This window comes from Delphinus delphis, chromosome 6, assembly GCF_949987515.2.
Source record: "Delphinus delphis chromosome 6, mDelDel1.2, whole genome shotgun sequence".
NCBI lineage: Eukaryota > Metazoa > Chordata > Mammalia > Artiodactyla > Delphinidae > Delphinus > Delphinus delphis.
In genome coordinates this window covers 87,327,560-87,352,940 of record NC_082688.1, presented here as the reverse complement: position 1 = coordinate 87,352,940, position 25,381 = coordinate 87,327,560, and the positions used below count along the sequence as shown (strand labels likewise).

General features: G+C 39.6%; 1 protein-coding gene across 1 annotated transcript in view; it reads left to right on the top strand.

Annotated features, from left to right (window-relative positions):
* The window catches only part of SLC35D2 (solute carrier family 35 member D2), a 53,744-nt gene extending 40,850 nt beyond the window's left edge, over positions 1 to 12,894 (top strand). The window contains exons 9-12 of the mRNA XM_060013518.1: positions 2,895 to 2,962; positions 10,462 to 10,540; positions 11,523 to 11,605; positions 12,340 to 12,894. Of these exons, the coding sequence (XP_059869501.1) occupies positions 2,895 to 2,962; positions 10,462 to 10,540; positions 11,523 to 11,605; positions 12,340 to 12,442 (333 nt within the window). The 3' untranslated portion in view covers positions 12,443 to 12,894. The remainder of the gene's footprint in view (positions 1 to 2,894; positions 2,963 to 10,461; positions 10,541 to 11,522; positions 11,606 to 12,339) is intronic.
* The last annotated feature ends 12,487 nt before the right edge of the window (positions 12,895 to 25,381 follow it).

Here is a 25,381-nt window from a genome sequence, read left to right as displayed (position 1 = left end):
TACCTTAACTTATTCAATCCTGGTGTTCTAGGAGAATATTATGCTCCTATTCTGGCTTTCGATGCTGGAATATCTCAGTATTTACCCATCTAGCCTCTTCCATTTGATCAGTCTCTTAAGATTTCAAACAGAAGTTACTATAGTTACCTGAGAGCCCCAGCAATGATAACTATTCACTGAAATTCCAGATGGATCAGAGCTAAATATATGGATTTAATTTAAAAGTTTATAAGAAAAATTATAATCAGAAAAATATATTTATTTTCTGTAAGAGACTGTAAGAGAAGGCTTTCTATAAGATGACAAAGATACGAAAACCATAAAGTTAAAAATTTGGCTCTAATTTAAAATTATTATATGATAAGAGATGCCAAAAGAGATAACACTGTAATCAGTAATTTTTAAAACTCTGTAGGAAAAAATAGTAAGATTTTTCACTACTAATGTTGTTTTGCTCTGTGTTCATTGAATCACTATGAATTTCTTCCAGTTGGTCACTTTTAACCATGGCTGAATCCATTTTAGACTGTGAACCAAATACAAAAAAGTAGTGAACTTACATAATTAGGTGTGTTAGTCTGCAATATAAAATTGCATTTTATTTGCCAAGTTTGGTTTGATTGTATTGAAAGTTAATTGAGGAATTCGAGTGAAAGGTTAACTTCTCTTGTTAATGGAAGGAGTACTTTGATGAGTCATTATTCCCGGTTGACTGTAGGGGGTCAGAGATTGTGTTAAGACTCGTGTGTGTGACTCACTGTACTGGGGGTTCACTCTTGGACCTTGGACTTACAGTCATCGACTTAACACAGTCAGCAGATCTGGTAATAGCACCTTGATTCTATCTGTGATTGACAAAGTCAGTAATGCCAGCTCCTCTTGTTAACAAATTAGGTCCCTGGAAAATAGTGGGTGAACTTTCTTTAGTTATTTGAATCATTGCAATAAGTTCAAGGTACATTTAGTGTGTTGCAGTTGATGAATAGGGATAAATAATAGGACTTTTTTCTGATTAAAAAACACATTAATGAAAAATGAAAAAGATTCACACTCCAACATATTTTCATAGCAATAGTGAGTCTAAAGAAGGAAGTACTTAATATTGTTACTCATCTTTATTTTCTATGTTTTCTTTTTTTTTTTAACATCTTTATTGGGGTATAATTGCTTTACAATGGTGTGTTAGTTTCTGCTTTATAACAAAGTGAATCAGTTATACATATACATATGTTCCCATATCTCTTCCCTCTTGCGTCTCCCTCCCTTCACCCTCCCTATCCCACCCCTCCAGGCTTATGTTTTCAAATAAATGTCATGCCACATGACTTTTTAAAATGCCACCAGCAGAGCCTCATGATTATTAAAGAAACAAAATAAAACTAAAATCTATCAAAATTTAGGCTGGCAATGAATCCAAGTATTTTTATGAAAATTACTACATAGCTCTCAATGGTTTATGTGGTATCAAGAATATATAGTTTTTGTATACTGTTTTCATAAATACTCCCAGTTCTTTGAGTAAATAAGTGTTTTCCTACCTTTGGTTTGAAGTTTGGGGCATATGCTTTTCTCTTATTCACAATCTTATTTAATTTTTCAGACACAGAATGTTTTCCATAAGTTTCTGTTTAGTTTTGTTCTTTGACTGTCTTGGTATAAACTGTCCTGGATGTTTTATGACCCTTTGATCAGCTTGGGGCTTGCCAGTAAGACAGATTTATATTTATTATATTTTTTATTTCACAAGTAAGTGTTAAAAAGAAAGTTTTATTATGAAAACTTTCAAACCTGTTCAGAAGGAAAGAGAATAGTATAACAAATCCCATGTACCCATCAACCATGTTTGGCAGTTATCAACATTTAATGTGTATTTTTTCATAAGAGGTGGTCAAAATGTTACTAATGAAACGGTGACAGTAAAGTGTAATCAGAGAAGAGAATTCCATTTTAATTGGTTTAAAAATTTGAACTATAAACTTAAGAAAGATTTAAATAGTTTTAAATCTACAAAGTTACTAAAACTTGGCTAACAAAGTATTGCTTAATAGAAAGTGAATAGAATTTATATTTAATCATGTTATTCAGCATGTACTTACATATAGTCTTGAGTCACCGTAAAGTCATTTTTGGACGCAGGCAAGGGACAAATCATGAATAAAATACTCCTTTTTATTGTTACCTGAAAAGGGTTTTTATTTTCTCACCTAAGAGCAGAAGCTGTCTTAAACTTCTCTGTCTACCAGCTCCTCTACCCCAATTACTTGATTGCTTTGTAAATAGCACACAATAGTTTATTTGTTCATGATACTTCCTAAGCATTTGCAAATTCTTTTTTTTTTTTTTTTTTGGCTGCTCTTAGTTCCCCAACCAGGGATGGAACTGGGCCCTGGCAGTGAAAGCTCTGTGTCCTAACCACTGGACCGCCAGGGAATTCCCTTTTTTTTTCCTCTTGTGCAAATTCTTGAAAACAGTTTATGAACTTTAAGTTTTCTTAGTCTTGCCAGCATTATTAAATTTATAATAAGCTTTCTTTTAATATTATTTATTAAAAACACAACGCTGATCTTATGACTACAAATTAGTAAAGATTTAACGATAGCCATAGCAATAATAGCTGTCATTTTGCTCTTGCCACCTGTAAGTTTCTAAACAATTTCATTAAATCCTCACACTGACCTTCTGAGGAAGTTTTTAAAAAAATAATCCCCATTTGTAAAATGAGCCTGAGGTTCAGGGAGGAAAAATAATTAGCCCAATGCCACACAGCTAGTATTACCCAGGATTTTTGAAACTGTATTTTCTGTTTGCGAAACTGGAATTTGTACTAGAGTGTACACACTGGTAAAACCAGTATTATTAATCTAACCATTAGTTTTCTTTCTTTTTGATAATAGGCTACTGAATTCAACCAATGGAAGAATGTTCTATTTATCATACAGTTTCTTCTTTCCTGTTTTTTGGGGTAAGAAGCCATAGATAAGAAGAAGCTTTGGTCTGTGGTATCTCTTAACAAGTCAAATCAAAATATACATTCCGTCTGCTCTGTCAAAATCCCTTTTTGCTTCTCCAACTTCTACTGAAAAGTAGCACTGCAGCAGAGGAGTGGATTGGGACCCATGCTAAATGTGACCTCCAAAATATGATGTTGCATATTGATTTCTGAAAGTTAGTTTGAAATAAAATCAGCAGCCCTATCAAATTCAAATGTGTTTTTTGTCTTTGTCACAATGTCCCAAGGTTCCCAAGGTTCTCACCTCACATAAATATTTGGAAATAACCATTTTCTGTAGTGTTGTACCTGTTATATTCAGGGTGTTTTCTGAGGAGAGATGCCCAGGCCATTATATTGCCCAATAATTTTAGGCTTTTGTTCTTAAAATTTCCCTTAGGTTTAGCTTCCTGTTGAGTGGCCATGCAGTTTGTCTTTTTATATGTTCCCCAAACTTGTAAAGTCCTTTTCATAAATAGATAATACATACAACTAGTAAATAATACAAAAGCTGCAAAAGGATGCATAGGGAACATAAGCCACCTTCCCTTCTTCCCTGCCTTGTGACACTGCAGTTTTCCTCTCCAGAAGCAACTGCTGTTTGGAGTATCCTTCCTGGACTGGGCTCCATGTATACACAAGCACCTGTGTCTTATCCCATAAGAAAGGGTCTTTGAATGACTGTCTTGGAATTATTTGTCAAAAGATTTTTCCTGTGAAGAAAGATGAATTCCCCCTTATTTTTTTACATTACTAGTACTGTAATTTTCATTGTGTGTAAATGAACTAAGACAATTCATGAGTCTTTGATCAACACTCTTCAATTCTTAAACTTGATCTTAGTTGCAGTAACGTAATCACATCAGTAAAAGTATTTTTATGTATATCCTCAAGTTCAGTAATTCTCTCTTTAGCTGTGTCTGATTTAATGTTTAACCTGTTTCTTGGAGATTTTTTTAAATTTATTTTTTATTGAGGTATAGCTGATGTACAGTATTATGTGTTTCAGGTATACCACATAGTGATTCACAGTTTTTAAAGGTTATATTCCATTTAGAGTTATTATAAAATATTGGTTATATGCCCTGTGTTGTACTGTATATCCTTGTACCTTACTTATTTTATACATAGTACTTTGTACCTCTTAATCCCCTACCCCTATCTTGCCCCTCCCTGCTGGAGTTTTTGATTTTAACAATTTTTACTTTATTTGTAAAAGTTCCACAGTTTGTTTTCAAACTTGTCTGTTCATTCTTAACATTCTTTTGTGGGTCATCTTTGAGACTGTACCTTTTATTTCTTTAGATATTACACACATAGCTATTCTGTATTCTGCATCTGATGATTCCAATATCTGCAGTTCTTGAGAATCTGAATATGTCGTTGGTTGACTAAATATGTAGTTTGTGAGTATCATTATGGTTTGCTTTCTTGTGTATTTGGTGACCTGTGAGCATATTATTTAATCTTAATCAGTCCTGTGGACTGAAAATTGGAATTTGAGAAACTTTCCTGCAGGGACAAATTGTTTTTAGTCTAGTTGGTAGCCAGGTGTGCCCCTGACCTGGACCACTCTGGCCTTTTTGAGGGTCTGGCCTCAGTGGGCTAGTGTCCCTTCTCACTTGGGGTTTGGCCCAGGGCTCAGTTTACAGACAGTGCTGTTTTGCAATGGCCTCTGCCCTGAAGCACCCTGATCCTGTACCTATTGTCCGCTGCTCTGATGCCTGCCTGGCTCAAATCCCCTTATCACTCTGTACCCAGTTTCTCCCTTTTCCAAAGGGGGGATATTAGGCAATCTCTTGTGCCTCTTTCAAAACCAATAGTCTCTCAAATAATGTGTTCTTTCAGGCATTGGTTGTTTGGCAGTGGGTGAGTACTAAGTGCTGTCAGTACTTAGGCAGCCATTGTTGGATGCCTAAGTGTAGTAAGATATTTGTAGTTTTCCCAGTTGTTGACTGAGAACATGTAACTTTGAAAAAAATCTACTAAGCTGTGTTTGTGAGTTACCCTTGGTGAAATCATCCTTTTCCCCCCATTACAATTAAAAAAAAGTCAACCCATATCACACAAACTCAGACCAGCATGTTTCCTTGCCTAAGCCCATGTTCACCTGTGAACAGCAGAGCCAAGTTTTAGTTTTATCTCATGTCATTATAAACTTGATAATATTTTTGTTTTGTTTTGTCTGTTTTTTTCACTTGCACTTTACTATTTACCCATTCCATGAAGGAAATCAAGAAGTAAACCTTTTTTTTTTTTATTATTTTTAAAAATTTTATTTTTGGCTGCATTGGGTCTTCTTTGCTATGTGCGGGCTTTCTCTAGTTGTGGTGAGTGGGAGCTACCCTTCATTGTGATGCGTGGGCTTCTCATTGTGGTAGCTTCTCTTGTTGCAGAGCACGGGCTCTAGGCACGTGGGTTTCGGTAGTTGCAGCATGCGGGCCCTAGAGCACGCGGGCCTCAGTAGTTGTGGCACGCAGTCTCAGTAGTTGTGGCGCATGGGCTTAGTTGCTCCACGGCATGTGGGATCTTCCTGGACCAGGGCTCGAACCTGTGCCCCCTGTATTGGCAGGTGGATTCTTAACTACTGTGCCACCAGGGAAGTCCCAAGAAGTAAACCCTTTGACGTCAGCTGTCTGCAGTGAGTGGTGGGGTGGGCAGTGCTTGAGCTGGCACTTCTGGGGCTTCTTTGTCAGAATCTTGACCCTATTGATCTACAACTACATGCCTTTTTTTCCAATTAATAATGTGCTTCCTAGAAAACAAATACTCTCTTGATAAAAGTTGTTAGTATTTTATCAGTAGTCATTTTGCATGTAAAAATGTCATAAAGGCATAGTAATTAAAAATAAATCAGTAAATGATGAAAACATTAATATTTCAGATTCTACAACTTTAAGGGTAAAACCTAGGTAGGTCTCAGTTTTTTAAGTGGGTCTTTTGAGGACACTAAAATCATGGCATCATTCTAACAGGTGCCTGTACTCTGGAATCAGATGGCCTAGATTTGAATCCTGGCTTTGCCACTTTTTAGCTCTGGGTCCTTGGACAAGTTATTTACCCTCTCTGAGCCTCAATTTCCTTATCTTTAAAATGGGAACAGTGATGTAATGTAGCTAATTTATAAGGTTATGTGGATTGAATGAGTAAAGAGCCCTTAGTGTGGACATATAGAAAATGTTCAGTAAGTGTTAACTATTGTTTTTGTTGTTAATATTTCTATTTCTGAGCCCAGCCTGTTCAGTTTGGCTGTCCTTTTTCACCCCAGACAGATTTGGTTCTGCCTATGGCCCATGACTTCAATAGTTTTTCTTCTGTTATGTCTGCTTCATCTTCAACCACCATGTTTTAATTCTGAAACTGCTCTAGAAGGAAACTTCCATTTTGGCATGGTGAATTTTTCAGAATCCTGCTTTCTTACAGTTTCTCACTCAGAGGACACGATGATTAGGTCACTTGCTTCTTTGCAGTAATAGAAACCATTGTAAGCTTCTGAGCATACCCTTGCTTTTCAGAACAACTGGAACTGGCTGTCCCTTCTCTTCGGTTCATGCTCAAGGAGCCTCAGGACTAACATGTGCGTGTTCCGACCCTTGACTCCAGAGAACTCTCTCTCAGCTTCTTTCTTATTTTCACTGCTTTCAAGTTTGCATTTCAAATTTGCTTTCTCTGACCACCAACCCTCTAACCGGAGTTGAAAATATAATTTAAAAACTATAACACTTTAGAACTGTATGTTAAGAAGCCAGTGGAATGGTGAAAAGAGCAGACTTTTCTTCTGAGTCATGGTGAATGATTCAGCTTTAAGAAATGCTATTTGTAATCAAGAGTTTGTAAATAAAGCATATGATGAAGTGAAATTGCATCAGGCAGGTAGACTGGATTGTGGGAGCCACGATAATTTAATGCAGGTAGAGGTAAAATAAGACTGAAATGTAAGTTGACAAACTAGATTTTAAAAAGCTAGTTCTGCTGTTCTTTTTAATCTTGCCGAGAAGTGACAGGTTCTGGTTCATTCACACCAGCATCTGGCACCAGCCCCTAAGCCCTGGAGGCAATTATCCTAATCTGTTTCTGCCCTAGTAGCAGCCTCTTTGATCTCACTGAAGCAGTAATATATTCCTTAATAGAAACACAAATGTATCAATTTTCCCTACTCACAGCATAAAAAATGTTCTATTCTTTGAACCTTCACTGATCCTGCCAAGATGTAGGGTCCAAGACAAAATAGGATTCTGCTGATTGCTTGGACACAGGAGTGACAGAACCTTCAAAGAGTGTAGATATTTCCATCATTTCCCAACAAACCACATTGTAGCGTAAAATCGATGCTCCAGGAAAATAGATCATATTTATCCCATGACTTTGGCTTCCCTGGCACACCACTGAGGTCTGGGGTAGGAGAGAGTTCTTACCAGAGATGGGCAAGATGAGATTACTTGAAATTCTTTGAAATCTGAAATAAGAGAGTAATGTGCTTGGGTACAATTGTGGTTGGTGGAAGGAGTGTAAAAGTCACATTTTATTATTTGAACATTTGTGTTGGACTTCTTTGTATGCATGTACATGGAATGGTAACCAGCAACAAGTTGTAAACAAGGCCATTTGAGTTCTGCCTGTGACTCCCACGAGTGTGCCGTCCAACTTTGGGTTAATCAGTTATTTTTTGTGTTATTTTTCAGAAACAGGAAGAAACCTTTGAGCAAGGGTTCTGGTTCAGGGGTTTTCACATGGGTACCTCCATCCCTTGGGGCCCTACAAGCCAAAACACCAGCTGGTATCTGTTGTCTGAATAAATGTGTATCTTTTGTATGTGCCATTAGTTTTCAAATGTACACAGATGATAAGTACGATTTTATACGTACGTAATGGCAGAAATGTACTGAGAATTCAGCAGTGCTTTTAAATATCTTTACATTTTATTAATTCACAGATGCTAAAATCAAAACTGTCATGTGGAGGTTGACATTTTTGGTGTTAAAAGTGGTTTCCTTTGCATTGAGTTAATGGAGGGTCTTTTAATTCAGAACCTTGGTCTTAGCCAAAGGACAGTGTAGGTGCATATTTGCGTATAGAAATAAATCATGTTTCTTAGAAAAAGTTTTAATACACTCCTTTGATCCTCGTCATTTTATAGTTACCCTCTCTGGGGACACCCAGGTGGTATACTAAGAAGTGCAGCCTTTCTGTCTGCAGAAAGTGGCTGTTCCTGTGTCAGATGCCATCTGTCACTTAGGAGGACTGCCGCTAATTCAAACTCCCCCAGGAGGCTGGAGACAGGGACTCCTCCCCTCGCTCAGCCCAGCTGGTGGGTGAGTGTCCTAGTGGCCCACACTCATGCTAGATGGATATTGGCCAAGGTGGTTTCGCTAAAATGTGGAATGAACAAAACATTGCATGATTGGAAACCCTGGAGTAGGAAATTTTAAGCAAAAATAGGACATAAAGGATATTCATGACTGTCTAAGTTTAAGGCTGCGCTCCAGTTTAGGAAGCCTGCCGGAAGCTTTTCTGTGTCCTGGAAATTGGGTTGGGCCCCTCCTGGGAGTTGTGATCTCTGTTATTTTATTAGACTCTTAGCTCCTCCAGGGCAGATGCTGTGGGTTTATATACTCTTACTACCCAGGCCCAGCAGGGCAGGCACCAAGTAACACCAGGTTGAGTTTTTTAATCTTTTCATTTTACGCATAAGTTGGATTATTTATAGTTCCCTGGGACTCTGAATTAATGTTGAATTTATTAAAATTGTAAAAATTTTAAAAAACTTAGATTTTCTTAAGCCAATTTATAAATATTCTTGCTCTATTTATAAAGCTAGTAATTTTTATACTAACATAAGAATATTTACTTTCATTATTTGATTAATGGTTTGTTAACCCAAGTTTAACTGATTGAAATCTCCTAAGTAATTTACTGTAAATCAGTCTTGTTTACAACTTAGTGAATTAAAAAAAGTTAAACATTTAAAATGTGATTTACAAATGTAATTTACCTGATTTTTCCAGCAATTCCAAGCCTTAATAAGGCCCTAGAGAAGCTGATGGGCCAGGTTGCTTTACAAGCCTAGCAACTCTTTGAAATCTAATAAACCAAACTTGGCAATGTGGTAAATCAGCTTCTTTTAAACATTTGAATACTGTGTACAGACTTAGATTTTCTTACCCCATTCAAGTGAAAATTACAAATTTAATATCAATTGCACATTTTAAATACAAGCCACAAAGACCAGGATGTTGGAGTCTCTAACTTGCCAAATTGTTGTAATTACCTTAATAACAAAGACAGACATTATTTTGAAGATTACAGAATTTGTTTGTAATTGAGTTTATTCCTCAGCTTGATGTATGTCATCGCTAATATTTTTTCTCTATCATCCCGGGTGATGAACATACTCAGGACAAAAACGGTTACTGTTTGTGATCTAGATTCTGTTATTAACAATCAGAAGTTTGGGCCTGGACCTGCGACTGGGTGCTAAATTGCCCCAGGGGGAGTCTCCCTAATGCTTAGGGGCTGAGCCCTTTCTTAGAGTACAATTCCCAAGCTCATGCCTTCTAACTGGTGTTTAGCTTTAAAATCCAATACATCTTACGCTCTCTCAGTATCTTTCCAGTCTCATTCTCAACCAGTTTTTATTGTAACCTCTTTCAACATTTAATCACCTGATTCCAGTGGATGAAATTTTGCACCTCACCTAGGTTACAGCTAATTTTCATTACTACTTGAGTGAAATGAATATATTTCTTTATCTCTGATTGAATTCTACATTCCTGTGTATACGTATATTTTCTTATCTGGTGTTTGGTCATGATTCTGTAGTCATTTTGTTGACAAGTGCCAATATACTGGTCCGTGTTGAATGCCTGTCAGATTAACTTTAGTAATAAGGTACAGGAGTACCACTGGCATGTGGAATCCATTATTTAAATCTTCTTTGTCCAAAGCTAGCAATCATTCTGCTGGTTTTCCCTGCTAACACCAGTGGTTCTCAGAACTGGCTGCACATTAGAATCATCTATAGAGCTTTGATATGGCATATGGCTGGGTCCCCACCTCAAACCAGTTGGAGACCCTCTGCCGGGCATCATGGTGTTAAAAGTGCACCAGGTGATTCTGATGCACAGAGAGGATTGAAACCCACTGTTGTAACATCTGTTAAACGAAAGATTTCAGATCATTTAAAAAAACTCATTGTCCTTATCCCCTTTTTGTGGAAACACTGATGGAAAATGCACAGACAAAATGAAAAGGACATCTAAGGTAGACAGTTTGGCTAATGCACGACTGGACCATTTTGCTGAAAATATCGAATTATTGAGATGTTTTAAGATGTAGGTAATTTTAAATCTTTATGGTGTGTTTTTCTTTTTTATTTGTTTAAAATGCCTGTGTGGGTCACTTACTGGCTCTTCTTAATCTGTTTATTACCCAGACCAGTAAGGCACACTCAAGTGTTTTCTCCGTTGCCCCAGGTTTCTGTTGATGTACTCCACACTTTTGTGCAGCTATTACAATTCGGCCCTGACGACGGCGGTGGTTGGAGCCATCAAGGTAAGTGGTTGAAGCCTTGAAATGCACAACCAAATTGGGGAGTTGACTGTTTGATTTTATTGTTGTTATTATCCGTGCTGTAGTAAGAAAGGAGGCTTGTGAAATTTTCAGCTGTGCCTGGGTAACCCCTCCTTACGTCTTCTAATCTCCTAATCCACAAAAAGAGGGAAGACTTGCTCATTTAAAAGGAAGAGACAAATTATGACTTAAATTGGGAATGGTGGGAAGGGATGGTCTGGGAAAACCAAGTGAAATAGCTGAAAAAAATACCAAATTTCTGTGCTAAGATACCTTGTGATCTACAGTTTGGTTTTCTGGGAGAACCTTGCTGACTAAGAAAGGGAATTCTTGTGAAGAACTGTTTTCGGCCTAGATCTATGCTCAATTATAAGGTGATTAACTCTGGGACTGGTGTGTATGCTGCGTGTGTGTACATGCATTTGAACACACGCTAATGAATAGGAGGGTGGAGGTGTTCTAAATTCTGTTCTGCAGTTGCTTTGTGTTTCTGTTCACGTGAACTCCTACCGTGAGTGAGTGCTTCAACAGGTGACTTCTCTGTTGGCTGCCCAAGGGCCTCTGAGAATACACTGGACAGAGTACTGCTTGTAATTTATCAGATGTCTTAGTTTGTTCAAGTTTAGGACTAATATGATTAAAATTCACTACCCAATGATGGTAAAGAGATGAAATCTGGAAAGCTGATTACAACCCAACTCTTACATCTTCTTCCTATGTATTAACTGGAAGAGGGTATGGATAATGCAGTTTCTGTGATTATGGTGCTGTAGTTTATTTCATTTTCTTTATAAAGCCGTATGTAATGGTTTTTATCCACTTACTCAATATTCCATGAACCCCTGCTATATGCGAGTCTCTTTGAAAAGTAACTAAAATATTTAGTTTCAGGTTTCACTATATATATGAGTTTTCCCCCTAAAGCCTTTACTTTTAAAATCATTAATCCTCTCTTTTTCTGCAGAACGTATCCGTTGCCTACATTGGAATGTTAGTAGGTGGAGACTACATTTTCTCTGTATTAAACTTTGTAGGGTTAAATATTTGGTAAGTGGGATTTTTAAATGAACTCATTTTAGTAAAATATGAATTTTTAAAAGCCTGATTAATCTGTTATAAGTGAAAGAGCAGGAGGTGTTTTGACTTTACAATTTCTAGGATAAAATTCACTTAAATCATTCAGTTCATCTCTTTTTATGACATACTCTTTCATGTGGACCATGGGGCCATGTAATGAAAATTCAAAGGGTTGAGATCTAATTTTCTGTTTCCCCCTCTCAGAAAAGCCCTTAAGTTGTGTGTCTTCCTTTTGTGAATGGGTCTCACTAAATCTGTGCTCCATTGAAGCACCATGTGCTAAGGATATTGGGAGGAGTGACTAAGATACTTTTGAAAGGCATTTTGGGGTCTCAGAGGTGGGACACTATTTTAGGATAATACTGTATAGTTTATTCAAGTAATAACCAAGGGCTTATTTTTTCTCCAAGTTTCTCTATCAGACTTGATCTGCTCTTTTTCTGCCCCCACAGATTTGTAAATAAGAGGGTTAATTCTCATCGATTAATACACAAATTTGAGGAAGTAAAACAGGGGGCTCAATAATTCCCTTCAAATTAAGCTGACTGCATTGTAAATCACCGATACTTCAATAAAATAAAGAAAAAGAAACAAACAGCCAAGTTATCAAAAAAATTAAGTTGACTGTATTTGTAAAGATGTCAGTAACTGTTGGTTGTATCATCTATGGAATTTATTTTCACTCTTTTTTATTCTCCTTTCAGCATGGCAGGGGGCTTGAGATACTCCTTTTTAACTTTAAACAGCCAGTTAAAACCTAAGCAACCTGTGGACGAAGAAAACATCCCTCAGGATTTGAAGGGCTAGAACCTGGGGCAGAATTGCAGACTGGCTTGCAGACTGGCGGGAATGAGGGAATATTCCCAGCTGTTTTGGTTGTGGCGCTCACCCCTGGTTAAGGCACAACAGGAATGTCTGCAAAATGCAAAGAGAATCTACATCATGTGCTGCCTGAGGAGCCATCGTCAGCCCTGAGATATGTATCCGGGCAAAGCCTTACCAGCTGAAAGTGAATCTTCTCAAAATAAACCACTGGTGAAAGGGATTGTTTCCAAGGCACTTGCGTGGACCGCACATCTGTGTGCTGTTCCAGGTACTGCGAGTGCTTCAAAGGAGGCCGATGCTGTGAGGGTGCTTATCTGCACCTTGGCCTTAATTTCAAAGGTCCCAGCCAAAGCAGAGTGCCAGCGGCAACATTTTTTTGGTTTAAACAGACATGTCTTTATTTTAATAAAATCAGCCACTTAACTGCCAGTAGAGTTATTTGCTAGCTTTGATTTGATCTTATATGTTGGTATCTTTTCCCAATCATCAAAGTAAAATAAAAAATAATTTATATGCATACCTCATACTGTGATATTATTGTAGACAGGCAGAAAAACAGTAGGTCATTTATTCAGTCTGCCTTGAAGGGTAATATTCCTTTCAAGGCTTATGTTGGGAAAGATTACAAAATAACTCAATGGAAAAAACAATACTCAGTGTGCCCTGTCAGCATTTAAGTTGGTCGTATTTCTCTCCTCTTCTCCTTCCAGGTTTGTTCAGGGGCTTTGAAATTCAGATCATAGGGACTTTAACCAAGGTACATTTTTTTCCTGGGCTTGCCTGACCCCCCAGACCAGTGGTGTGTGGGAAGGAACCCCGGTTTGGATGAGAGTTATTATCATCTCCGTTAAGAAACGGACTGTCCCCGTTGGGGTCGTGGTGCAGGGTAGGGCCCCAGTCTGGAGGGGGCCAGTCAGGAGCTCTTCTTTCTAGTCTTGTCTTCACTGCTAACATACCAAGACCTTCACAGGTCACCTTGCCACTGTCGCCTCCATTTTTTAATCTTTAAAATGGAACTATGTCTCCAAATCCCTGCCAGCTCTGACTTTGTAAGTTTATAGAAGCTGAGCCAGATGGACAGGGCAGCAAATGAAGGAATGATTCTGTTGACATGTTTCAATTTACTTTAAAATTTAAAAAATTTTAATTGTAAAATACACCTAACATAAAATTTACCATCTTAACCGTTTCTAAGTGTACACTTCAGTAGTGTTAAGTATATGCACACTGTTGTGTAGCCAATCTCCAGAACTTTTTCATGTTGCAAAACTGAAACTCTATACCCATTAAACAATAATTCCCCATTCCTCCCTTTCCCCAGCTCCTGGCAACCACCATTCTACTTTCTTTCTCTGTGAATGTGACTACTGTAGGTACCTCATAAAAGTAGAATCCCACAATATTTATCTTTCAGTAGCTGGCTTATTTCGCTTAGGATAATATCATCAAGTTTCATCCATGTTGCAGCATGTGTCCAAATTTCTTTCCTTTTTAAGACTAAATAATATTCCATCATATGGATATACTGCATTTTGTTTATCCATTCGTCTGTCAGTGGACACTTGGATTGCTTCTACCTCTTGGTTGTTTGTGTATAATCCTGTTATGAACATGGGTGCACAAATATGTCTTTGAGACCCTGCTTTCCGTTCTTTCAGATAGTAAAAGGAAACTTGTTTCCTCTATACACAGAGGACTTCTGATGCCAAATGTGTGGGATCTTTCCCTCACATTAAGCGATTCTCCAACTCTTTGGACACCAACTAGGGGTCCTACAATTAAATGCAGACTCTAAGTACCCAGAGTTAGCACAGAGCCCACAGGTTAAGGGCTTAGTTCCCCAAGACTGCCCCCTACTTCAGATGCCAAACCCAAGTCCCAGGTTGTGAATGGTGCTTCTGACCAACTAACCATCAATCTGGGGTCTCCACACCCCCTTCCTCGGGTTTAATAATTTGCTAGAATGGCTCACAGAACTCAGGGAAGTGCTCTACTCTCTATTGCCAGTTTATTATGAAGCATACAACTCAGGAACAGCCAAAGGGAAGAAATGCATAGGACAAGGTATGTGGGAAATGGTTTGGAGCTTTCACGACTCCTCCAGGTGTGCCCCGCTCCCAGCACATCAGTGTGTTCATGAACTGGGAGCTCTCCAAACCCCATCGTTTGTTTTTCACGGTAACACATGGACCACAGCTGCACCATTTTATATTCCCACCAACAGTGCACGGGGATTCCAGTTTCTCCACATCCTCACCACTTGTTTCCTTTTTTTTTTTTTTTTTTTGGTAGTAGTAGTAGTAGGTGTGCTAATGGATGTGAAGTGATATCTCATTGTAGTTTTTTTTTTGCGGTACGTGGGCCTCTCACTGTTGTGGCCTCTCCCGTTGTGGAGCACAGGCTCCGGACACGCAGGCTCAGCGGCCATGGCTCACAGGCCCAGCCGCTCTGCGGCATGTGGGATCCTCCCGGACCGGGGCACGAACCCGTGTCCCCTGCATCGGCAGGTGGACTCTCAACCACTGCACCACCAGGGAAGCCCGCTTATTGTAGTTTTGATTTACATTTCACTGATGGTTAGTGATGTTGAGCATCTTCTCATGTGCTTGTTGGCCATTTGTACATATTCTTTGGAGAAATGTCTATTCAAATCCTTTGCCCAGTTTTGAATAGGGTTGTTTGTTCTTTTGTTGTTGAGTTGTAGGAGTTCTTTATTTTTTCAGTTTATTTTTAAATTGGGGTATAATTGCTTTACAATGTTGTGTTAGTTTCTGTTGTACAGCAAAGTAAATCAGCTATATGTATACATATATCCCCTCTTTTTTGGATTTCCTGCCCGTTAGGTCACCACAGAGCACCGAGTAGATTTCCCTGTGCTATACAGCAGGTTCTCATTAGTTATCTAATTAGTTATGTATGTATGTCAATCCCAATCTCCCAATTCATCCCACTCCTCCTTTCCCCCCTTGGTGTCTATACGTTTGTTCTCTACGTCTGTGTCTCTATTTCTGCTTTGCTGATACGTTCATCTGTACCATGTTTCTAGATTCCACATATATGCCTTAATATACAATATTTGTTTTTTCTTTCTGACTTATTTCACTCTGTATGACAGTCTCTAGGTCCATACACATCTCTACAAATTACCCAATTTCATTCCTTTTTATGGCTGAGTAATATTCCATTGTATGTATGTGCCACATCTTCTTTATCCATTCATCTGTCGATGGATATTTCAGTTGCTTCCAAGTCCTGGCGTTTGTAAATAGTGCTCCAGTGAACATTGGGGTGCATGTGTTTTCTTGAATTATGGTTTTCTTAGGATATATGCCCAGTAAGGGGATTGCTGGGTCATATGGTAGTTCTATTTTTAGTTTTTTAAGGAACCTCCATACTGTTCTCCATACTGGCTGTATCAATTTACATTCCCACCAACAGTGCAAGAGGGTTCCCTTTTCTCTACACCCTTTCCAGCATTTATTGTTTGTAGATTTTTTGATGATGGCCACTCTGACTAGTATGAGGAGATACCTCATTGTAGTTTTGATTTGCATCTCTCTAATAATTAGTGATGTTGAGCATCTTTTCATGTGCCTCTTGGCCAACTGTGTGTCTTCTTTGGTGAAATGTCCGTTTAGGTCTTCTGCCCATTTTTTGATTGGGTTGTTTGTTTTTTTGATATTGAGCTGCATGAGCTGCTTGTATATTCTGGAGATTAATCCCTTGTCAGTTGCTTCGTTTGCAAATATTTTCTCCCATTCTGAGTATTGTCTTTTCCTCTTGTTTATGGTTTCCTTTGCTGTGCAAAAACTTTTCAGTTTCATTAGGTCCCATTTGTTTATTTTTGTTTTTATTTTCATTATTCTAGGAGGTGGGTCAAAAAAGATCTTGCTGTGATTTATGTCATTGAGTGTTCTTCCTATGTTTTCCTCTAAGAGTTTTATACAGTGTCCGGTCTTACATTTAGGTCTTTAATCCATTTTGAGTTTATTTTTGTGTATGGTGTTAGGTAGTGTTCTAATTTCATTCTTTTACATGTAGCTATCCAGTTTTCCCAGCACCACTTATTGAAGAGGCTGTCTTTTCTCCATTGTATTTTCTTGCCTCCTTTGTCATAGATTAGGTGACCATAGGTACGTGGGTTTATCTCTGGGCTTTCTACCCTGTTCCATTGATCTATACTTCTTGTGCCAGTACCATACTGTCTTTCTTTTCTTTTCTTTTCTTTTTTAATTAAGTAATTTATTTATTTATTTTTGGCTGAATTGGGTCTTTGTTACTGCACGTGGGCTTTCTCTAGTTGCAGCAAGTGGGGATTGCTCTTTGTTGTGGTGCACGGGCTTCTCATTGCAGTGGCTTCTCTTGTTGTGGAGCATGGGCTCTAGGCACACGGGCTTCAGTAGTTGTGACCACTCGGGCTCAGTAGTTGTGGTGCACGGACTTAGTTGCTCTCTGGCATGTGGGATCTTCCCGGACCAGGGATATCCCATGTCCCCTGCATTGGCAGGAAGATTCTCAACCACTGTGCCACCAGGGAAGTCGCTACCACTGTAGGGATTTTGATCACTGTAGCTTTGTAGTATAGTCTGAAATCAGAGAGCCTGATATTCCTCCAGCTCTGTTTTTCTTTCTCAAGGTAGCTTTGACTGTTTGGGGTCTTTTGTGTTTCCATACAAATCGTAAAATTTTTTGTTCTAATTCTGTGAAAAATGCCATTGGTAATTTGATAGAGATTGCATTGAATCTGTAGATTGCTTTGGGTAGGGTACTCATTTTCACAATATTGATACTTCCAATCCAAGAACATGATATATCTCTCCATCTGTTTGTGTCATCTTTGATGTCTTTCATCAGTATTTTGTAGTTTTCTGAGTACAGGTCTTTTGCTTCCTTGGGTAGCTTTATTTCTAGGTATTTTATTCTTTTTGTTGCAATGGTAAATGGAATTGTGTCCTTAATTTCTCTTTCCAATCTTTTGTTGTTAGTGTATAGGAACGCAAGAGATTTCTGTGCATTAATTTTGTATCCTGCAACTTTACCAAATTCATTGATTAGCTCTAGTAGTTTTCTGGTAGCATCTTTAGGATTTTCTATGTATAGTATCATGTCATCTGCAAACAGTGACAGCTTTGCTTCATCTTTTCCGATTTGGATTCCTTTTATTTCCTTTTCTTCTCTGATTGCTGTGGCTAAAACTTCCAAAACCATGTTGAATAATATTGGTGAGAGTGGATATCCTTGTCTTGTTCCTGATCTTAGTGGAAATGCTTTCAGGTTTTCACCATTGAGAATGATGTTTGCTGTGGGTTTGTCATATATGGCCTTTATTATGTTGAGGTAGGTTCCCTCTATGCCTACTTTCTGGAGAGTTTTTATCATAAATGGTGTTGAATTTTGTCAAAAGCTTTTTCTGCATCTATTGAGAGGATCACATGGTTTTCACTCTTCAATTTGTTAATACGGTGTATCACACTGATTGATTCGTGTGTATTGAAGAATCCTTGCATCCCAGGGATGAATCCCAGTTGATCATGGTGTATGATCTTTTTAATGTGTTGTTGGATTCTGTTTGCTAGCATTTTTGTGTATATGTTCATCACTGATATTGGTCTGTAATTTTCTCTTTTTTGTGATATCTTTGTCTGGTTTTGCTATCAGGGTGATGGTGGCCATGTAGAATGAGGTTGGGAGTGTTCCTTCCTCTGCACTTTTTTGGAAGTGTTTGAGAAGAATGGGTGTTAGCTCTTCTCTAAATGTTTGATAGAATTTGCCTGTGAAGCCATCTGGTCCTGGACTTTTGTTTGTTGGAAGATTTTTCATCACAGTTCCAATTTCATTACTTGTGATTGATCTGTTCATATTTTCTGTTTCTTCCTGGTTCAGTCTTGGAAGGTTATACCTTTCCAAGAATTTGTCCATTTCTTCCAGGTTGTCCATTTTATTGGCATATAGTTGCTTGTAGTAATCTCTTAGGATGCTTTGTATTTCTGCAGTGTCTGTTGTAACTTCTCCTTTTTCATTTCTAATTTTATTGATTTGAGTCCTCTCACTCTTTTTCTTGATGAGTCTGGCTAATGGCTTATCGATTTTATCTTCTCAAAGAACCAGCTTTTAATTTTATTGATCTTTGCTATTGTTTTCTTTGTTTCTATTACATTTATTTCTGCTCTGATCTTTATGATTTTTTTCCTTGTACTAACCCTGGGTTTTGTATGTTCTTCTTTCTCTAGTTCCTTTGGGTGTAAGGTTAGATTGTTTATTTGAGATTTTTCTTGTTTCTTGAGGTAGGCTTGTATTGCTATAAACTTCCCTCTTAAAACTGCTTTTGCTGCATGCCATAGGTTTTGGGTCATTGTGTTTTCATTGTCATTTTTCTCTAGGTAATTTTTGATTCCCTTTTCGATTTCTTCAGTGATCTCTTGGTTATTTAGTAGTGTATTGTTTAGCCTCCATGTGTTTGGTTTTTTTCTTTTTTTTTTTTAGGTATATATTTTTTATTTTTGGTGTGTTGCATCTTCGCTGCTGCATGCGGGCCTTCTCTAGTTGCGGCAAGTGGGGGCTACTCTTTGATGTGGTGCATGGGCTTCTCATTGTGATAGCTTCTCTTGTTGTGGAGCATGGGCTCTAGGGCACACAGACTTCAGTAGTTGTGGCTTGCAGGCTCAGTAGTTGTGGTTCGCAGACTCCAGAGCGCAGGCTCAGTAGTTGTGGCACACGGGCTTAGTTGCTCAGCGGCATGTGGGATCTTCCCAGACCAGGGATAGAACCCGTGTCTCCTGCATTGGCAGGTGGATTCTTAACCACTGCGCCACCAGGGAAGTCCACACCTGTCATTGATTTCTAATCTCATAGTGTTGTGGTTGGAAAAGATGCTTGATATGATTTCAATTTTCTTAAATTTACCAAGGCTTGAGTTTTGACCCAAGATGTGATCTATCCTAGAGAATGTTCCATGTGTGCTTTAGAAGAAAGTATATTCTCCTGCTTTTGGATGTCCTATAAGTATCAATTAAGTCTGTCTGGTCTGTTGTGTCATTTAAAGCTTGTGTTTCCTTATTAATTTCCTGTCTGAATAATCTGTCCATTGGTGAAAGTGGGGTGTTAAAGTCCCCTACTGTTATTGTGTTACTGTCGATTTCCCCTTTTATGGCTGTTAGCATTTGCCTTATGTATTGAGGTGCTCCTATGTTGGGTGCATAAATATTTACAATTGTTATATCTTCTTGGATCGATCCCTTGATCATTATGTAGTGTCCTTCCTTGTGTCTTGTAACAGCCTTTATTTTAAAGTCTATTTTATCTGATATGAGTATTGCTACTTCACCTTTCTTTTGATTTCCATTTGCATGGAATATCTTTTTCCATCCCCTCACTTTCAGTCTGTATGTGTCCCTAGGTCTGAAGTCAGTCTCTTGTAGACAGCATATATGTGGGTCTTGTTTTTGTATCCATTCAGCCAGTCTGTGCCTTTTGGTTGGAGTGTTTAATCCATTCATATTTAAGGTAATTATCAATGTGTGTTTTCCCATTACCATTTTCTTAATTGTTTTGTGTTTGTTCTTGTAGATCTTTTCCTTCTCTTGTGTTTCCACCTAGAGAAGTTCTTTTAGCATTTGTTGTAAAGCTGGTTTGGTGGTGCTGAATTCTCTTAACTTTTGCTTGTCTGTATAGCTTTTTATTTCTCTATCGAATCTGAATGAGATCCTTGCTGGGTAGAGTAATCTTGGTTATAGGTTTTTTCCTTTCAACACTCTAAATATATCCTGCCACTCCCTTCTTGCCTGCAGAGTTTCTGCTGAAAAATCAGCTCATTATCTTATGGGGATTCCCTTGTATGTTTGCTTTTCCCTTGCTGCTTTTAATATTTTTTCTTTGAGTTTAGAGTTTAATTTTTGTTAGTTTGGTTAATATGTGTCTCAGTGTGTTTCTCTTTTGGTTTGACCTGTATGGGACTCTTTGTGCTTCCTGGACTCGGGTGGTTATTTCCTTTCCCATGTTAGGGAAGTTTTCAACTATAATCTTTTCAAATATTTTCTCAGACCCTTTCTCTTTCTCTTCTTTTTCTGGGACCCCTATAATTCGAATGTTGGTGCATTCAGTATGTCCCAGAGGTCTCTGAGACTGTCCTCATTTCTTTTCATTCTTTTTTCTTTATTCTGCTCCTTGGCAGTTATTTCCACCATTCTATCTTCCAGCTCAGTTATTCGTTCTTCTGCCTCAGTTATTCTGCTATTGATTCCTTCTATTGTATTTTTCATTTCAGTTATTGTGTTGTTCATCACTGATTGTTCTTTAGTTTTTCTAGGTTCTTGTTAAACATTTCTTGTATCTTCTCAATCTGTGCCTCCATTCTATTTCCGAGATTCTGGATCATCTTTAGTATCATTACTCTGAATTCTTTTTCAGGTAGATTGCCTATTTCCTCTTCATTTATTTGGTCTTATAGGTTTTTACCTTGCTCCTTCATCTAGAACATATTTTTTTTGTCATTTCACTTTTTTTTGATGAGTGGGGCTGTGTTCCTGTCTTGCTGGTTGTTTGGCCTGAGATGTCCAGCACTGGAGTTTGCAGGCAGTTGGGTTGAGCTGGATCTTGGTGCTGAGATGAGGACTTCTGGGAGACCTCACACTGATTAATATTCCCTGGGGCCTTGAGTTTGCTGTTAGTCCAGTGGCTTGGACTCAGTACTCCCACCACAGGAGCTCAGGCCCAACCCCCAACCTGGGAGCCAAGACCCTGCAAGCTGCATGGCACAGCAAAAGAAAACCAACAACAACAACAAACAAAAAAGAGCAGAATGATAACAAAGAATAAAAAATAAAGTTAGAAAAATAAAAAATATATTAGAAAAAATAGAAATGAAAATGAAATAACAACAAGAGGCAAAACAGAACCACAATAGCAAAAAATAAAATAAAAAGTTAAAAGATAAGAATAAAAAAAATAAGAAAAAAAACATTCCCTGGTGCCTCTGCTCTGTGTCCTTGCCCCCATGGTGACACACAGCCAACCCCCACCACCCCAGTAGGCCCTCAAAGACCTCTAGTTAGGCCTCAGGACCCGGCACATCAACCCATCTCTGTGCACATTCCTTTCACCAGCGTCTGCTCCTGAAGCTGGCCTGGAGCACACGTGCCTGCACGGGCCAGCTGGGGTGCAGGCCTCCACAGGCATGCCCGCAGGGGCCAGCACAGCAGGAGGAGCCTTGGAAGGGGGACAGCGCTTGACCCTCCTGGACCTGTAGAGCCAGAGGAGGCCTTGGTGGGGATGGGGCTCAGGCCTGGGACTTGTATTGCCAGAGGGTGCTTTGAGGGGGCCTCAGGCCCAGGACCCATGTGGCCGGAGTGGGCTTTGGGGACACCTGGGCCTGGGACCCCAGCAGGCTTGCTGGGGCCTAAGCATGCAAGGGAGATCCTGGCCACTTTCCCCTCTGATCCCATGATCCCTCAAAGGTCCCTCTCCATTCCTGCTGATCCCCTCACTGTGAGTGGGCCCTTCTGAGTGGGGGAATATCTCTTCTCCTGCAGTCCCTCTATCAGGGACACTGGTCCAATCCTGCCTCCACCCTTCTTCCCCTTGCTTCTTCCCTTCCACGTCCTACCTGGTTGCATGGGGATTCCTCCCGTCCCTTTAGGTGTCCGAAGTCTCCCACAAGTGCCCAGTAGGTGCTTGCTTGGAAGGCTGCCTGTGAGGAGATAAAAACTCCATGTCCTCCTACTCTGCCATCTTGACTCTGCCCCCTGTTTCAGTTTACTTTTTTTTTTTTTTTTTTTTTGGTATGTAGGCCTCTCACTGTTGTGGCCTCTCCCGTTGCGGAGCACAGGCTCCGGACGCGCAGGCTCAGCAGCCATGGCTCACAGGCCCATCTGCTCCACGGCATGTGGGATCTTCCCGGACCGGGGCATGAACCTGTGTCCCCTGCATCGGCAGGCGGACTCTCAACCACTGTGCCACCAGGGAAGCCCTCAGTTTACTTTTAAAAGGCTTCTAGAGTATTACCTTGGGGCTCCCAAACTGTGTAACCACCTTCTCTTGCATCATCAACATCATTTCTGAAACCCAGGGACCAAAAGTGGTAAGACTTGAAAAATGTAAACATCAACTCATTTTCAGCGACAAAACAAAAACAGGGACTTCCCTGGTGGTCCAGTGGTTAAGACGTCACACTCCAAATGCAGGGAGCCTGGGTTCATTCCCTGGTCAGGGAACTAGAACCTGCATGCCCAACTAAAGATACCTCATGCCTCAGCGAAGATCCCGCGTGCCGCAGCTAAGACCCGGCACAGCAAAATAAATAAATATTAAACAAACAAAACCAAGATTTGCTTTCTTGCAAAAATTTTTTTTCTAATTTTCATTTTTAGAATTCTTAAAGGAAGATGCTTTTGTGTTTTTCTAAAGTCTTAACATGGTCAGTCTTTTGTTTTAATAGCCAGAATGCCTTGGAATGGGGTTCTTACTTAAATGTTTTTCTTTTACAGTCACTTCAAATACTTGGCCTTAAATGACCCTTTCTTTTTACCAGTGTGGAAAGACTTCTGCTTCTATGTGTGGCCAGCAGAGGGCACCCTAAGAACAGCCCGGCAGTCCTTGCAGCTGGGTTGAAACTTGCAGTTTCTGCTCTTCCTCTACAGAACCAGATTCCCGTGGTGGGAGGTTGATGGTAGTGCCAATCTGGCTTTTGAATTAAGGTTAGCTGAGAATGCTGGATGCAGAGAGGTGGTGCAAAAGGGATCCATGAGTTCCAAGGAGGCTAAAGAAGAAATGTAGCCCAGTGCCCCAGGTCTCTGGATTTCTTAAAAAAAAAACAAAAACATAAAAACTATTCTGGGGCTTCCCTGGTGGCGCAGTGGTTGAGAGTCCGCCTGCCGATGCAGGGGACATGGATTCGTGCCCCGGTCCGGGAAGATCCCACATGCCGTGGAGCGGCTAGGCCCGTGAGCCATGGCGGCTGAGCCAGCACGTCCGGAGCCTGTGCTCCACAACGGGAGAGGCCACAACAGTGAGAGGCCTGCGTACCGCAAAAAAAAACAACTATTCTGGATGGAACAAGGAAAATTAGTTTAATATTCTTGATATTTTGCTTACGTCTGGCTATTTTACTGCTAAAAACAGTGACATTTGTTAACTTGGACTTTTTCTTGCTGTTTTAATATTTTTCTATATATTAGATATATAAGTACAAGTACAGGGGCACTGGAGTTTTGTGACAGCTAAGTTTGCCTAAAGAATGAAACCTAGTTTAGAGAAGAGTTATATATTTTATATATTATTATTATTGTATATTTATATATTACATATTATTTTAATTTATATATGTTTTCTGTGCTCTCAGGAAAATGGCAAACGTACATACGTCAATACTTTCAGAGACTTTAGTGACATTTTTCCTTTTGCATCATCGCGTCAACTTTTCAGTCTTGGTGAGTCATTTTTATGACTTGTGAGTAATTTCTGTTTTCTGTGAATGGATATGTGTACCTGTGCATACATTTTGAGTGCTGGGACTTGCCAAGGGTCAGCGATTTAGCTGACCAGTAGCTGCTATTCCGTGGTAGCTTTGGGAAACTGAGGACACCCAGCGCTCAGAATGTCCAAGTTCTCTTTCTGTCATTAAATACTGAAGCACATGGTAAAACAAAGCATGCCTTTTTAGGATGAAACCAGAAACCCCAAGCCATTCCTGGGGACTCCCACGGTCAGGGAATACCATCTGTGTGCCTCTGACTCTCACCTCCACTCCAGGTTGGGGTCTCCCATGATAAGCCTCAGAACCTTTTCTCTGCATTGTGACCTGGACCAGAACATCGCATTACCTGGGGCTTGTGACAAATGCAGAATATCGGGGTGCACACACTGAATAGGAATCTGCATTTTAACCCAGGTGATTGGAGAAGCACTACCCCAGACTTTTGGCCCAGACCATATTTTTAGTACCAAGGGGTTCACAGAATTTAGTGGGCTGGTGAACTTGGATGGGGAAAGAATACATCTAGATTTTCCCTAACCAAAATTTAGCATTTCTTTTCATTTGAATGTAGGCAAGACCACAGTAATATTGGCTGTGCTTGTGACTTTGTTATCAATAGAAATTGAAATACTTTCATATCACTTTATAGTTTTTGTAGAAAATCATTTATGTGCTGCTCAGTATTCTGGTAGTTATTAGTGCCTCCACTAGTTCTTGTTATTTAATATGTTCATAAAGAAGAATATTTTTAGTACATCATATTTAGAAAATATTGCAGTAACTTTTTATGGTAACTGGTTTTCTTTATAATTTTATGTATCTTATTTCATGTATTTAAAAACATTATTTGGAGAAGGAGGCTGTAGCCATCCCTAGACTACTGTTGTAGTTCATGGCACTGAAAAAAGTAAGGACCCCTGCCTTAGAGAGAAAGAAAAAATTCCAGATTAATATGTTTCCTCAAGAAGTTGTTCCTTTTTTTTTTTTTTTTTTTTTTTTTTGCGGTACGCGGGCCTCTCACTGTTGTGGCCTCTCCCGTCGCGGAGCACAGGCTCCGGACGCACAGGCTCAGCGGCCATGGCTCACGGGCCCAGCCGCTCCGCGGCATGCGGGATCTTCCCGGACCGGGGCACGAACCCGCGTCCCCTGCATCAGCAGGCGGACTCTCAACCACTGCGCCACCAGGGAAGCCGGAAGTTGTTCCATTTTTGGCCTTAGTACCAGTGGAGGCTTGCTCCTAGATGGGTATAGATAAGCCTGGGGAAATTTTTACATCTGCTACCTGGTGGGAAGGTATCATCCTCCAGCCAGTGTGGTCAACTGTCTGCAGCTAGAGGGAGAAAGAGGGAGAGGGAAAGGAAGGGGAGGAGAGGGGAGGGGAAGGGGAGGAAAAGGGAGGGAAAAGGAAGGGAAGGGAGAGACAATGGGACAGGATACCTAGGCTTCACTGC